Raw genomic sequence first — 14,184 nt, forward strand, 5'->3', positions numbered from 1 at the left:
TTGTGTTCTGGGAATCGGCTCCAAACAGACCACGACTTTGACCAGGATGAACAGGTTATTTAGATTAAATGGATGAAGAAACAAAAATATGAATGACACTGTGTGTGTGTGTGTGTGTGTGTGTGTGTGATTGAATAAGTGTATGGTGCCCTGCAGTGGATTTTGTGTCCAGGGTTGTGTCCAGTCTTCTCACCTTTAGTGATGCTTCCCTGGTAGGCTCCAAACGCACCACAATACTTGTTAATATAAGAATGATGTACTTAAGTTAATTAAATAAATACATCACTAAACACATGGAATAGAATGCCTTTATTAGTCATATATACATATATACAGTAAACGAAATTCTTTCTTCACGTATCTCAGCTTGTTTGGAAGCTGGGGTCAGAGCACAGGGTCAACCCTGGGAGAGGGTTCAGGGTCTTGCCCTGCCCAGGGTATTCCTGCTTTTGCGCTCAGTGTTTCCTAATCTAACAGGACCCATCACCGCGACCCTGACCAGGATCAAGAGGTCGATAAAAATAAAACGGGAGAGAAAATGTAATTCATGACGCCGTGCGCGTGCCAGACAGCCGGGACTACGGCTGGTTGCGCGTTCACGCGGCTGGAAATGTGCGTGTGGACCTGCAGAGGGAGCTGCGCTTCCGTCACTGCAGCGGCTCTCTATACAGGACAGTCCGGGGTCTTACACTTTCATACAAGGCCTACTTCCGTCAGCCCGCCGCTCTTTCAACATTTACCCCAAAATATAGATCCATTTTCCTGTCGATCGAGCTGAGAAGCGCTTTACGGCGGTTTCTAACACGGTAGGAGATGTAATGCATGAGGTGGCATGAACAAAGACGTTTAATACTTTGGTTAACGTTGAAATGCAATAAGCACACGTCAGATCAGTTATTGGTATTGTTTGCGGATTTTTAATGCAAGATAAAGTAGCTGTGCGTGAGTTTTTGCATCGGAATTAAAGCACAAGCTGTGTACATGTGTACGGGAGGAATTAACACTGGCTTTGGTCGCGTTGGATTTTTTTGAACGGCGTGTTTTGGCGGAACTGGCGGATTTTGCTTTTATTTAAGGTAGCATGGTGAGATGCGGCCGAGCTAGTTAGCATACGTTAGCCTGTTACGCTAAGCTAGCTTTTTTTACCAGACAAAATACTCACTCGGTGTCCGTAGTATTGTGTAGTTTGTATCATTTAACACAAAATAAATCTGATATTGTGTATTTATTAAACTATCCTTACATACATACCTCGTTTTATTACGTCTACGTTTTGTTTTCTAACGGTTTAACGACTAGCATGAAAGCTAATATAGTGTTCACGGTAACGCCAGCTAGCATCTTTGTTCCATGTTTACGTTTTAATAAGCTATACATTACCACCAACGCCTTTAAAATGCTCGCACTTATCAGCTTTAACCCCTCCACTGAGCTAAATAGCTATTGTCATATGACTATTAGTCTGTGTATACGGTTCGGTTAAAACAGCGGTTGCGTCCCAAACCACATACACGAGCACTAAAAAGTGTGTCAAATTAGCTGTGTGTTGTTACCATTGAGACACCCTGTGCGGTAACTAGCGCGCGGTTTGGGACGCAGCCATTAGAGGTTAGGCTGCACCCCAAATCGTACCGTGTGTACTACAGAAGTGAGCGACGTTGCATGAGAACGGCTTCATGGTGCCGTCTAGGTAGTGCACTTAGGAGTGAAGTGTAGAGACATTCGGCATTCAGCCACTTTCTTGCCATCCAAACAAACCACATATCGTTTTGTTCAACTAGAGCTGGACTATACAATGTTCACAGCACATGAATGTTTGTGTATTCCGCTTTGTACAGTATTAACGTTACAATCCACGAAACATTTTTCTATCAGCGTTCTGCTTCACTTACAGGTTGTGCCAAATTAATTTAGTGTTATTGCAACAAAGATCAGTTAAGAGTATGCTATTTGGGACAAGGCCATAAAAAATCCAACTGATCCCAAATGACCTGAGCATCATCAAATTGTGATCTTTCCAAAATATTTGCCAGAGGTTGTACCAGACTTCACTTTTCTGGAAATGCATTTGTACTTGATTTGCAACACATTTGCAAGTGAGAATTAGTGCCAACCTACCATCTGTTAGGCCAGGCACCGATGGATGAGAGAACTACTAAAGTTAATCTATACCAAACTGGATTTATTATGTCTTTGGGGTTGTGTGGCAGCCAGCAAAGAAACATTGCATGGCTTGAGGAAAGAATGAATTCCACTAAAAATCATCAATTTCTTGAGGCACAGTCAATCAAAAAAGACTTGCCTCAAAAGCCACTTCTCACAGATACAACTCTACTGGCATGCCCCTTATCAGACCTAACATATATTTTTTTCCTTTTCCCCGTAGGCTTTGGTCAGTGCAAGGTGGATTGACCTGTCATGAATGAGCCGATTGAAGGCGGTGCGATCTCGTTCGACGAGTATGTGCGGCAGAAGGCGCGCACCATACCTCAGCACCGCATGAAGGAGTTCCTAGAGTCGCTGGCTACCAAGGGCCCTGAGATCCTGCAGGAGTTTAGCCAGCAGAGCAGTGGCACCACTACTACCATGGTGTATCAGCAGGGGGCTAACTGCATTTACACGGACAGCACGGAGGTGGCAGGGTCGCTGCTCGAGCTGGCGTGTCCAGTAAGAGGATTATTTAAACACGACAACACAATCATTTTATAATGTTGCAATATTCTATAATCTAGGATCAACGAAATGCTTGTAGCGTAGATCATGCTCGAGTTCATGACTCAAAATTTACACTAAAACAATTTTGCATGATTGCAGGTACAGGTGACATCTACACAGATATCACCACAACTGGCTGCAGCTGTCCAGCAGGCAACCGAGCAGCAGATTCAAGTTCAGGTCAGAAGCATTCTTATCCTTCACTCAGACCTTCCATTCAGTGTTACTCAGATTTAATTATCATTAGTCACATAAAATAATTTTAGGTAAATAAAAGAGCTTTTACAGTACCATAAAAGCCTTCTGTCTATTGCTTAGTTGTACACATTCATGCCCCCATTTTTTAGGTACAGATCCAAGGTGAGCAGGGCCATGTGTTGCAAGTGGCTTCGCCAACACAACAGCATCTACAAGGAGTCACTACAACACAGCTGTTGCAGCAGGCCGAGCTTACAGAGGAACAGCAGCAGCAGGTATGTACATTACAGGTGCTACAGTGGTCTATTTTGCTAGCCCAATCTCAACATTCTGTTGACTGGGTGTAGACATGATTGGCTAAAAAAGCTCTGTTTAATACCTTGAGTTGATTCAATCATACTCTGTATTTAGAAATGCATGTATTGTATGTGTGTGTGGCTCCAGATCCAGGCACAGCTGGTAGCAGCCGTGGCCAGCGGTCAGCAGATCCAGATCCAGACAGTGGAAGCTTTGTCTCCCGCCCAGATTCAGCAGTGCACGGAGCGCGAGGCAGAGCGCCGCGCTGGTGCATCACCGGGTGTTCTTCAGCCGGCTAAGAAACGCAAAGTAGACATGCCAGCAGTGGTGTCATACCAGTTGGCTCAAGGTCAGCAGCTTGCCACCGTGCTGGCCATTCCGCAGGGCCAACAGCAAGGCTATGTTTCGCTGCGGCCCGAGCTGCTGACAGTGGACAGCGCCCATTTGTACGGCACTGCAACCACCGGCACTATAACAGGTGCGGGGGGTGAGACCTGGACCATCCCGTTGTACCAGCAGCAGCAGGGCGTAGCACACATCGCCATCCCTCAGGAGGCCTACAGTACAGTGCAGGTACAAGACAAAGATAAGGATAAGCTGACATTGGGTGCCACCCAGGTGGCCGGGGCAGTGGCGGTGCCGGTGACGGGAGCACAAGAGGAGGTGGTGCACTCGCTCTTCCCGGCACAGTTTATGAACGGCAATCTCCACATTCCAGTGGCGGTACAGACGGTAGGGGGCGGGTACGCCAGCACCACCCAGGCGCTTCACATCTGGGACCCTCAGCAACAGCAGCAGCACCTCCAAGAGGGTGAAACTCAGGAGCAGCAGCTCCATCTACAGGTCAGGAGCTTGGAGAGTATGTTAATAAAATAATTTGAGAGGGTTTTATGTGTACCATGTTTTTCTTTGGTAGTAGTAAGTTTTGTCTTGTATGTAGGAGGATACAGAGCCACAAGCTGAAGCACCACCCGAGCTGCTTCTTCCCACTGTACTAAAGCCAGAGGAAGGACTGGAGACCTGGAGGCTTTGGGTGCAGCGCAAAAATGCAGAACTTGACAAAAACGAAGAGAATAAGCTGGCACCAATCGGCCGTGAGTAAATGTTTATACCAGTAACTACCAGTCCTGTCATTAATGTAACCACTAACCTAAACCCTTGCACTCTGTAGGCCGGCAGCCGCTGCGTTTCCGTGAGGATCTGGTCTCGAGCTCGGTGGGTGAGCTCAATGTAGCCCTGTCCCTCATGACCCAGGAGGCTCGTGGATTAGAAGGGGAGGCTTTCGAACCAGATCAACTCTATTACATCTTCTTATGTATACAGAAAGTATGTTGAGTGGACGTATTTTTCTTGTATACTTAGTTCCTTGCTGTGACATTTGTGACTGTGCTAACGTACATGTGTGTTTTCGATAGTACATGTTCGAAAACAATCGAGTGGACGACATATTTTCGGATCCGTACTATTGTCGCTTCAACCAGTGCCTACACAATATTCTGGAGGAGTGGAGGCCCAGTGTCCATCCGCTAGGTAAGAAAGTCCTGTATAATATTGTATGCGGGGTTGTGAACAGTGTTAGACAAGCAATGTTAGTCTCAGTGTGACATAGCGAACCACAGTAAGAGCCCAGAGGCAAATCTACCCAGAAGTTACTTTCCTGCCTCAAACATGATGTTAAAATCCTAATAAAATAAATAATTAAATAGATTATTGGTTCTTGTTACAGGGTATATTATCCCCAGTCATGTGACGGAGGAGATGTTATGGGAGTGTAAGCAGCTGGGAGCACATTCTCCTGCCACACTACTCACTACACTAATGTACTTCAACACCAAGTGAGTCTCTGAAAATTCGTAACTTTCTTTTAGCGCCTCTTCAATTTTCTACACCTTCTGGACTTAAAATTCTTTCATTCTCAGGTACTTCCACCTGACCACGGTGGAGCAGCATATGAAAGTGGCCTTTTCCAAAGTGCTGCGGCACACCAAGAAGAATCCAGCCAACCCGAAAGACAAGAGCACCAGCATCCGTTACCTGAAGGGAGTCGGCTCCCACCATGTCGGTCAGAAAGGTGCTTAAACAATAACCACTTCTATGTTAATGTATTAGATGCATATTCATGTCTGGGGCCATACATTGTTGTGTATGCATAGAAATCATGCTAATACTGAGACCTTTTTGAGTATCTGCTCTGTCATCAGCCTGGTTGGGCATTTTACAAGCACAATTTGCCAGCTCTGTGGAAAAGACTGCCTTGTACTGTTTGGGACAAGCGGCAAACAAGTGAATGTACACTTTTGACCTTAACTGTAGACAGGGGGTCTTTTAAAAAAGAGTTGATGGGCAGATGTGTTTTAGAGTCATTACACACGTGGCATAAATGCATCCTAGGTCTCACTAATCCGAAACACATGATGCATAATCTGGGTTTAGATGGTTCAGGTTTCTTAAACATTTTTTCCACACTGATGATTTTTCCTTCTCTGTTTATGTGGAATACAAATAGAATTTGTTTATTGTGGTTCTTTCTTTAGTAACGGACGATATGTATGCAGAGCAAGCCGAGGATCCAGAGAATCCCCTCCGATGTCCCATAAAACTCTATGACTTTTACCTCTTCAAATGGTGAGGCAACCTATTCAGTCTGTCCATTTTTTTTATGATCCATAGTGGTCCGCAGTGTTGCATCTCTATGGACGTCTATTTAATGTCAGTTGCAGCCTTGTCTTGTGTGCACACTACAAGACCTTTAGGTCATTTCCAAACTTGGTTTAACCGCTGGTTCATACATTGGATCCAAGACCAACAAGCTAATGGTCTGGTGTCCAACTCTTTTTGGTTATAAACGAGGGATCTTCAAAAAGTTTCCACACTTTTATATTTTGGTTGGAGGCGGTGAGGGTGGGAGGAGTAGTAATTGATTGTGTCTGAGAGACTGAGGGGTGCTTATAGTCCGGATTTAAGAAGCTTTAAGGGGAAGATGATTTTCATTTGATGATGTGAAAGCAGCATAACTCTGGACTGTTTTTAGTCCATGTCTGAAAATTTTTACTTATCAATATATTGGATCATCTGTGCATTAGTGTAAAGTCAATGTAGCACAGCAGTTCACTTATTTTTTTTACATTGTAAAAGCATCTTAATTCAAACAATCTTTATCTGTCTTCAGTCCTCAGACTGCCAAAGGTCGGAACGACACGTATTACCTGACGCCGGAGCCCGTCGTGGCCCCAAACAGCCCAATATGGTACTCGACCCAGCCAATCACGAGCGAGCATTTGGAGCAGATGCTCACACGCATCATGGTGGTGCGAGAAATCCAGGAAATAATCTCCATTGCACAGGCCAACATTCAGTGATGTGGGACAGGAGAAGATAAGAGGTTCCGGTTCCACCTCGGAACTCATCCGTCCTTCAACCCAGTCGGGTGCGAACTCTACAGGAGGAAATGTAGCCGTCGCTGCAAATCCTTATGCTCCGTATTTCAACATGACCTGCAGCCTGCTTCAGAGGTGGATCAGGGCAGAGGAGGCAACGTTTGATCGTAATTCCATGTATGCTTTATGATTTCTGTTTTTAAGACCGGGGTTGTGACGTGGATTCATTTAGTTACCAAAGGGGGTGAGCAAAGCAACTTTGTTACTCAGTGTTGACTGTGTGTGTTCCTGCAGCTTCGTCTTACTGTATGTTAGGTAGAGTTTGACAGATAAAAACGAATTCTAAAACAAAGTGTACATTAATGACTGTATAGTTCTAAGTACTACACTAACTAGTCCCTTGGAAAACATGAAAAAACAGGCTATAAAACATTATTAATCTTTTATTTAGATTATTAACAAGCGTCTCTCCTTTATTAGAAGTACATTGATGGGGGGTGGGGGGTTAAACCCAGCAAATCCTACCATTAAAATTGTTTGCAACCTCTTAGCTAGGATCATTGTCCAGCTGGAAGATATAATCCCAACGTAGTTAAAGCTTTCTGGCTTATACAGGCAGGTTTTTAGATATTTCATATCTGCTGGTATTCCATGAGACCTTGAATTGTAAAAAAAAAAAAACATCCACCACCATGCTTCGCAGTGGAAATAATGTACAATAGTTGCTAAGAAGCTCTATTCTGGTCTCATCTGACATGAAACATGTCTGGCAAACCTTCCTAAGTAACTTCTGATTATGAAGGTGGCGTCTCTGATTTCTCTGCCATCCTCTTCACTGTGCATACAATCAATACCCGATATCTGGGAATATAATTTTGTTAGATTTTATTCATAAACGTAAAAAAAAAAACAATAAAGGGGAGATTTTGTTAATATTTTAAATAAAAGATTAAACAAGTAAACATTTTTACTGCCCGTTTTGTTCATATTTTCCAGTGGTGCCAATATTTGGAAAGCCAATTGTATACTAGAGCAGGTCTACACTTTCTTTACTTTTTTAATTAGACAGCTTTCTAATAATGGGAGTAAAATCTGAATGCCATGAGAATTGAGATTGCCTCCTCTGCCAGGCCACCACTGGCGCGCACGTCGGGCTCGAGTAGAGGACTGGACTAAACTCGCAAGCCTTTTTTGTTTTAATAAAGACCTTGCTTACATTGTTCATGTGATGCCCGTTGGCGTTACACACCTTAACCTCTTAACGTGTGGTTTATCTTCTCTCTCTCATTCATGTAGCTTCTTCTCATCTGAAATCACCCAGTTCCTTTTCTCGTCTTTTACCATCGTACTTAAGACGGACAAGAAGTTTGTAATTAATGCTAACCCAGACTGGAGTCATCTCTGCAAGGCCTTATGGGGAGGAACAGTGGGGGTGCAAATGCAGCACATTCTGTACTTCTTACCCCCCTGTTCAGCGCATCCCTCAACCAGGACTTTGCAGGAACAGTCGGGGAGACTTTGAAGAGTGTACTCTATATAGAAAGACTTTCTGGTCTTCACTTGCTTTTTTTTGTTTTGATTTTTTTTATATAAGCATCTATAGTAATCTGATGAGTATTGATATTATAGTGGTGCTGAAAAAAACAAATGAATTGAAGCCTGTGTTTTCAAACATGCCTTTTGTACAGTGAGTTCCCTGGAACTGTGTGTAGTGTCGTCTTTAATGCAAGCTGTTGGCTGTAACGATACAAGTATGAGTAACTCGTTTAGCAGCAGCCCTTGGGTTTTTGTGATTCAGCACAGCACAGTCTGTCTTAACAAATTCTGGTCAGTTCAGAGCTGGAGATACATACTACGGTTAACCAAAGCTTGTGACCTAAAATTCTCATCTTAGCTATACAGTCTCAGACAAAAGTTTGGACCCCCCTGGTTGATTCCAAGTAAAATAAGTTGCTTCAATAAGTTGAAACATTCATTACAGAAAGCTTTTATGACTTGTTTAAATGTTTAGTGCCAATTCTTTATTACAAAATTTAACATAACAAAAAATAAAGCATAATATCAAATTCTGTATGTGCTACACTGTGGCCAAAAGTATGTGAACACCCAACCATTAGTGTATTGAACATTCTGTTCTAAAAATCATAAGCATTTATATACAACCACTGACAAACAAAACAAAATATGGACTTGCTTCCATTAACCAAATCACTACAAATATATGGCAAAATTAAGCTAAGCATGAAACATATCACAAACAAGTTAAATAATTTTAATTAATATACAGTGTATCACAAAAGTGAGTACACCCCTCACATTTCTGCAAATATTTTATTATATCTTTTCATGGGACAACACTATAGACATGAAACTTGGATATAACTTAGAGTAGTCAGTGTACAACTTGTATAGCAGTGTAGATTTACTGTCTTCTGAAAATAACTCAACACACAGCCATTAATGTCTAAATAGCTGGCAACATAAGTGAGTACACCCCACAGTGAACATGTCCAAATTGTGCCCAAATGTGTCGTTGTCCCTCCCTGGTGTCATGTGTCAAGGTCCCAGGTGTAAATGGGGAGCAGGGCTGTTAAATTTGGTGTTTTGGGTACAATTCTCTCATACTGGCCACTGGATATTCAACATGGCACCTCATGGCAAAGAACTCTCTGAGGATGTGAGAAATAGAATTGTTGCTCTCCACAAAGATGGCCTGGGCTATAAGAAGATTGATAACACCCTGAAACTGAGCTACAGCATGGTGGCCAAGGTCATACAGCGGTTTTCCAGGACAGGTTCCACTCGGAACAGGCTTCGCCAGGGTCGACCAAAGAAGTTGAGTCCACGTGTTCGGCGTCATATCCAGAGGTTGGCTTTAAAAAATAGACACATGAGTGCTGCCAGCATCGCTGCAGAGGTTGAAGACGTGGGAGGTCAGCCTGTCAGTGCTCAGACCATACGCCGCACACTGCATCAACTCGGTCTGCATGGTCGTCATCCCAGAAGGAAGCTGACGCACAAGAAAGCCCGCAAACAGTTTGCTGAAGACAAGCAGTCCAAGAACATGGATTACTGGAATGCCATGTGGTCTGACGAGACCAAGATAAACTTGTTTGGCTCAGATGGTGTCCAGCATGTGTGGCGGCGCCCTGGTGAGAAGTACCAAGACAACTGTATCTTGCCTACAGTCAAGCATGGTGGTGGTAGCATCATGGTCTTGGGCTGCATGAGTGTTGCTGGCACTGGGGAGCTGCAGTTCATTGAGGGAAACATGAATTCCAACATGTACTGTGACATTCTGAAACAGAGCATGATCCCCTCCCTTCGAAAACTGGGCCTCATGGCAGTTTTCCAACAGGATAACGACCCCAAACACAACCTCCAAGATGACAACTGCCTTGCTGAGGAAGCTGAAGGTAAAGGTGATGGACTAAACCCAATTGAGCACCTGTGGCGCATCCTCAAGTGGAAGGTGGAGGAGTTCAAGGTGTCTAACATCCACCAGCTCCGTGATGTCATCATGGAGGAGTGGAAGAGGATTCCAGTAGCAACCTGTGCAGCTCTGGTGAATTCCATGCCCAGGAGGGTTAAGGCAGTGCTGGATAATAATGGTGGTCACACAAAATATTGACACTTTGGGCACAATTTGGACATGTTCACTGTGGGGTGTACTCACTTATGTTGCCAGCTATTTAGACATTAATGGCTGTGTGTTGAGTTATTTTCAGAAGACAGTAAATCTACACTGCTATACAAGTTGTACACTGACTACTCTAAGTTATATCCAAGTTTCATGTCTATAGTGTTGTCCCATGAAAAGATATAATGAAATATTTGCAGAAATGTGAGGGGTGTACTCACTTTTGTGATACACTGTATATCTTTTTCCAGATCAAGTAAAGAAAATATGGAATTGTCAGATTTTTGCAGATTTATAATTCATCACTTTCATCCAGTCATCTACACTCCATGATTGCTTCTGTTTAGCAGCTGAAACCTACATTCAGCCAATTTCTTTAATAGGAGAAAAGTCAGGACTTCAGACACGCCAATCTAGCAGCCATACTCTTAGATTACATAGCTATGCCTTTGTAACTTGCAAATAATGTGAACTTTATGGTTTCATTTTTTTGTCAGACCTTATTTTGTAGCTACATTAGCCTTACTGGTTCAGAACGCTAATGTGGTACATTGGCTAGATGACTAACTGGATGACACTTTGGTCTCACAATAATCTCAGACGTCACTGATTCTGGCTTGCTGTGATCCATCTTCCCCACTAATCAGTTCATATGGTTGTATCAGAGATGTTCTCCATCTCTTACGGCTTCTCAGGCAATTCGATCAGCAGTTTTTTTAAAGCAGCAATGAAGTATTTGGGAAGTGGGCAGGACACGGTGAGGTCAGCGTGATCCCTGAGCCCTGGAAGGGTGATCTGTCGGACGTGGAGGTGGAGAGGCAGGTGTCGGGTTTTATTCTGCTCCAGTTCGAGTCTCCGCAGCACACGGTCCGGTAACTTCTGCAGACAGAAACATGATACACAGACGGTGTATCAAGTGACCAGTGAAGTGTCATGGCAACATGGTGAAATATTGGTATTTAACATTGTCATCCCTCCACGGTAATGTAAAACACGAATATCAAATGATAGAGGTTTTTAATGTATTTCTCCTGTAAATAAATATAATAATGGTTGGTAAAAAGCCCAATGGTGGCAACTTTGGCTGAAGTGGGTTCTGAACCAGTGACCTTAAGATCAATTTTAAGAAAGGGTGCCATTAATTTCAAAGCTGATGGTATACCTGAGGAGCTAGCTTGTTCCAGTTGGCATATTTGTGATCTCCAAGGATTTGGCAGGCCAGAGCCAATGCCATGTGGACCCGCAGCTGGTGTTTCACTCCTACAACGACAAACACACAATATCTATAATTACATTTTATAACTCTGACATTTTTTACTAATAGTCCTGTTGTATATGCACTTCAAAAATGAAGGAACCTGCTCAGTGCAATGATAATAGCAGTTTCTCAGTACCTGTGACTGGCTGAAGCTCTAACAAGCTACAGCCGGAATTGCTGTCCAGGACTTTGTAATGTGTGACGGCACTTTGTGCTTGCCGGTGAGCTCTCACCCGGACCACCTTGTCTCCTTCTGCAGTCATTCTGTATAGCGGACTTAGTCCCATCTAAGGAAAAATGTCAAGGTTAACAAGCTTATTTTCTGTGACGGTATGATGAGTATACCCATTGACAAAAGTGTGTGGACTCCTGGAAGCCCAAGAGTTAGAAAAAGTGTCCACACACTTTTGGCAAAGCATGTGGTAATGTAGTTGAAACATAGTGTCTTAAAAACAGGTTAAAATGTTTGTTTACCTTAAAGTGATGCTGCGCTCCCATGACCTCTTTCTCAATGATGGGGATATCAATCACTCCATCAGAAGGAACAGGAACACCTACAGTGATCGCCCTGTGTCATAAGGTACAGAATATTAATATAATTTTAGGTGCTTATGCTGTTCCAACCTGGATCTCAGCAGTGCTATTTGGCCGCCCATGAATCAAATACAAATTTAAATAGGTGAACTGGTTGACTGAGTAGCTAAAATTGTGTGTATTTTAAGGCACTTACATGTATTTCCTCTCAGCTTGATGTGATCTGATGAGACTCTGCACTCGTTCTGCAGTTTCCTCTGACCTGGCCAGGAACAAAACACCGGTGGTATCTTTCTCGAGATTGTAACAAACATGCAGCTGAGATCCTGCCCTCATGCCATCAATCATTTTGGCCAATACAGGAAGACTTGCTGTGATGCTGTTTGTGATGCCTCCAGTATCTGTAAAAATTAGGGTCAAATATAAGACTGATATTACTATTATGGGGAAAATACACTACATGGTACAAAAATTAGACTGGAGTTCCACCAAGAAACACTGGGCGCAAGGCATGAACATCCTGGAAGGAATAATATCTGTGTAGACACCCAGCTCTCAGCGGTGGTGGGCTAGCGTACCAACCGATGGGCTGCACCAACCAATCGTCCTGGTAAATGGTTTTAGGAAAATGATGGCTTTCTTTTTTAAATAGCTGGCAACAATTATTTCCAAATCTTAAATTTAAAATGCAGAAACAGAACACTTGTGGCTTTTTTAAATCTACATCTAATGTAAATGGTGATGCTGGGCATATGGCAAAAGATTGACCAGGCAGGCGCTGGACATCAACTGGATCAACTGGTGAGGCTTCTTTGTGCAAAAGACTGTTTACCAAGGCTGTATGATTTAGTATTACTGTTACTTAGATCTAAGATCCAAACAGAGAATCTAGAGGTAAAAGTGTGCCTTTATTTTGACTGTGACTGGTCAAAATGATCACACAAATCATGATAGGACTTAAGTTAAACCCCCTTAACAGTGATAACGGTACAAATCAGCTGCTGGCAAGGCAACCTTTGTAGGCAGCTGTAGCCTAGCGGTTAAGATCCTAGACTAGTAATCAAAACCCCACCACTGCCAGGTTGCTACTGTTGGGCCCTTGAGCAAGGTCCTTAACCCTCAATTGCTAAGACAATTCACTGTTATTGTACTGTACGTCACTTTGGATAAAAGCGTCCACTAAGCCGTAGCCTAATGGTTAAGATACTGGACTAGTAACCAGAAGGCTGCTGGTTCACGCCCCACCACTGCCAGGTTTCTGCTGTTGGGCCCTTGAGCAAGGCCCTTAACCCTCAATTGCTCAGACTGTATACTGTAACTGTAATGGAAGTCGCTTTGGATAAAGGCGTCTGCTAAATGCCGAAAATGTAAGTGCCAAAAATGTAAATGTTTACCCAGATAACTGGCAACACAGTTGCACTTACTGGTACTTACTGTAAACTGGGACTCCATATGGTTTATTAATGGCAATGAGGTTTTGGTCCTGGTACAGGATACTTCTGGAAAGTGCTTTTGCAAACACGTTAGGATGAACAGACTGGAGCTGCTGGGTGGACTGCTTCAGTTCTGCTATTCTCCTCTGTACAGGAGAAGCTGGAGCCTTTATTAAAGGAAAACACAAGTGAATAAGACCACGCAGCTAATAACTAAAACAATATGTATAATAAACGTAACTAACCTTGTTTGTTTGCTTTTTATTTTCCTCTATTTCATGGCGGAGTTTTTGGGCGATATGTGCCGCCCTCACAGAGCTTTTTGTCTCTGTATGAACCGGTATCTCTTTCTCTGAGGCATCACTGCTGTTCTCTCTAACAGACACAAACAAACATGGCGCCGCTTCATGTTTCACCCGCGTCTTCCTCACAACACTGTGATTAAAACAGCGACCATTTAATTTACTTATCAGCACACTAAATAACTTAACTCCGCTCATCTCACATGTCTGGCCCTGGTATCATAACATGAACAGATAGCGTGCTACAGGGTCATTCGAGTCGTCCAGAAATGCCTTCAAAATACAAGTACTTGCCAAAAGTATGTGGACACCTGGCTTTCAGTTCGTTCGACATCTAGTCCTGAAGCCATTCGCATTAATATCGGGTTGCCTTTTGTTTTACAGCTATTAACAGTGTGTCTGTGAGACTTTGTTAGAGAATAGATGGGAT

The 14,184-nt window shown here is 43.2% G+C and overlaps 2 protein-coding genes across 4 annotated transcripts; one reads left to right on the forward strand and one right to left on the reverse strand.

Annotated features, from left to right (window-relative positions):
• Positions 1–619: 619 nt before the first annotated feature.
• LOC134301835 (transcriptional regulator QRICH1-like) lies at positions 620–8,636 on the forward strand. Of its 3 annotated transcripts, none has more exons than XR_010007484.1 (13): positions 620–806; positions 2,387–2,667; positions 2,815–2,895; positions 3,063–3,188; positions 3,358–4,053; positions 4,151–4,304; positions 4,382–4,536; positions 4,626–4,740; positions 4,937–5,045; positions 5,130–5,281; positions 5,745–5,835; positions 6,380–6,764; positions 7,884–8,636. XR_010007484.1 is itself a non-coding variant. In XM_062986731.1 (12 exons), the coding sequence occupies exons 2-12, from the start codon at positions 2,419–2,421 to the stop codon at positions 6,567–6,569; spliced, it is 2,118 nt and encodes a 705-aa protein (XP_062842801.1). In that variant the 5' UTR covers positions 620–806; positions 2,387–2,418; the 3' UTR covers positions 6,570–7,841. The 3 variants fall into 3 exon arrangements, 1 of the variants encoding a protein (XP_062842801.1); XR_010007485.1 differs by having other exon boundaries at positions 6,380–6,637; XM_062986731.1 differs by lacking the exon at positions 7,884–8,636 and having other exon boundaries at positions 6,380–7,841.
• A 1,834-nt stretch (positions 8,637–10,470) lies between these two features.
• Positions 10,471–13,957, reverse strand: rpusd4 (RNA pseudouridine synthase D4). The gene is made up of 7 exons (XM_062986355.1): positions 13,698–13,957; positions 13,454–13,619; positions 12,216–12,420; positions 11,960–12,053; positions 11,622–11,772; positions 11,390–11,487; positions 10,471–11,106 (listed from the first exon to the last, which is right to left on the reverse strand). The coding sequence occupies exons 1-7, from the start codon at positions 13,950–13,952 to the stop codon at positions 10,909–10,911; spliced, it is 1,167 nt and encodes a 388-aa protein (XP_062842425.1). The 5' UTR covers positions 13,953–13,957; the 3' UTR covers positions 10,471–10,908.
• Positions 13,958–14,184: the final 227 nt, after the last annotated feature.

The sequence above is a fragment of the Trichomycterus rosablanca genome, chromosome 24, assembly GCF_030014385.1.
Source record: "Trichomycterus rosablanca isolate fTriRos1 chromosome 24, fTriRos1.hap1, whole genome shotgun sequence".
Taxonomy (NCBI): domain Eukaryota; kingdom Metazoa; phylum Chordata; class Actinopteri; order Siluriformes; family Trichomycteridae; genus Trichomycterus; species Trichomycterus rosablanca.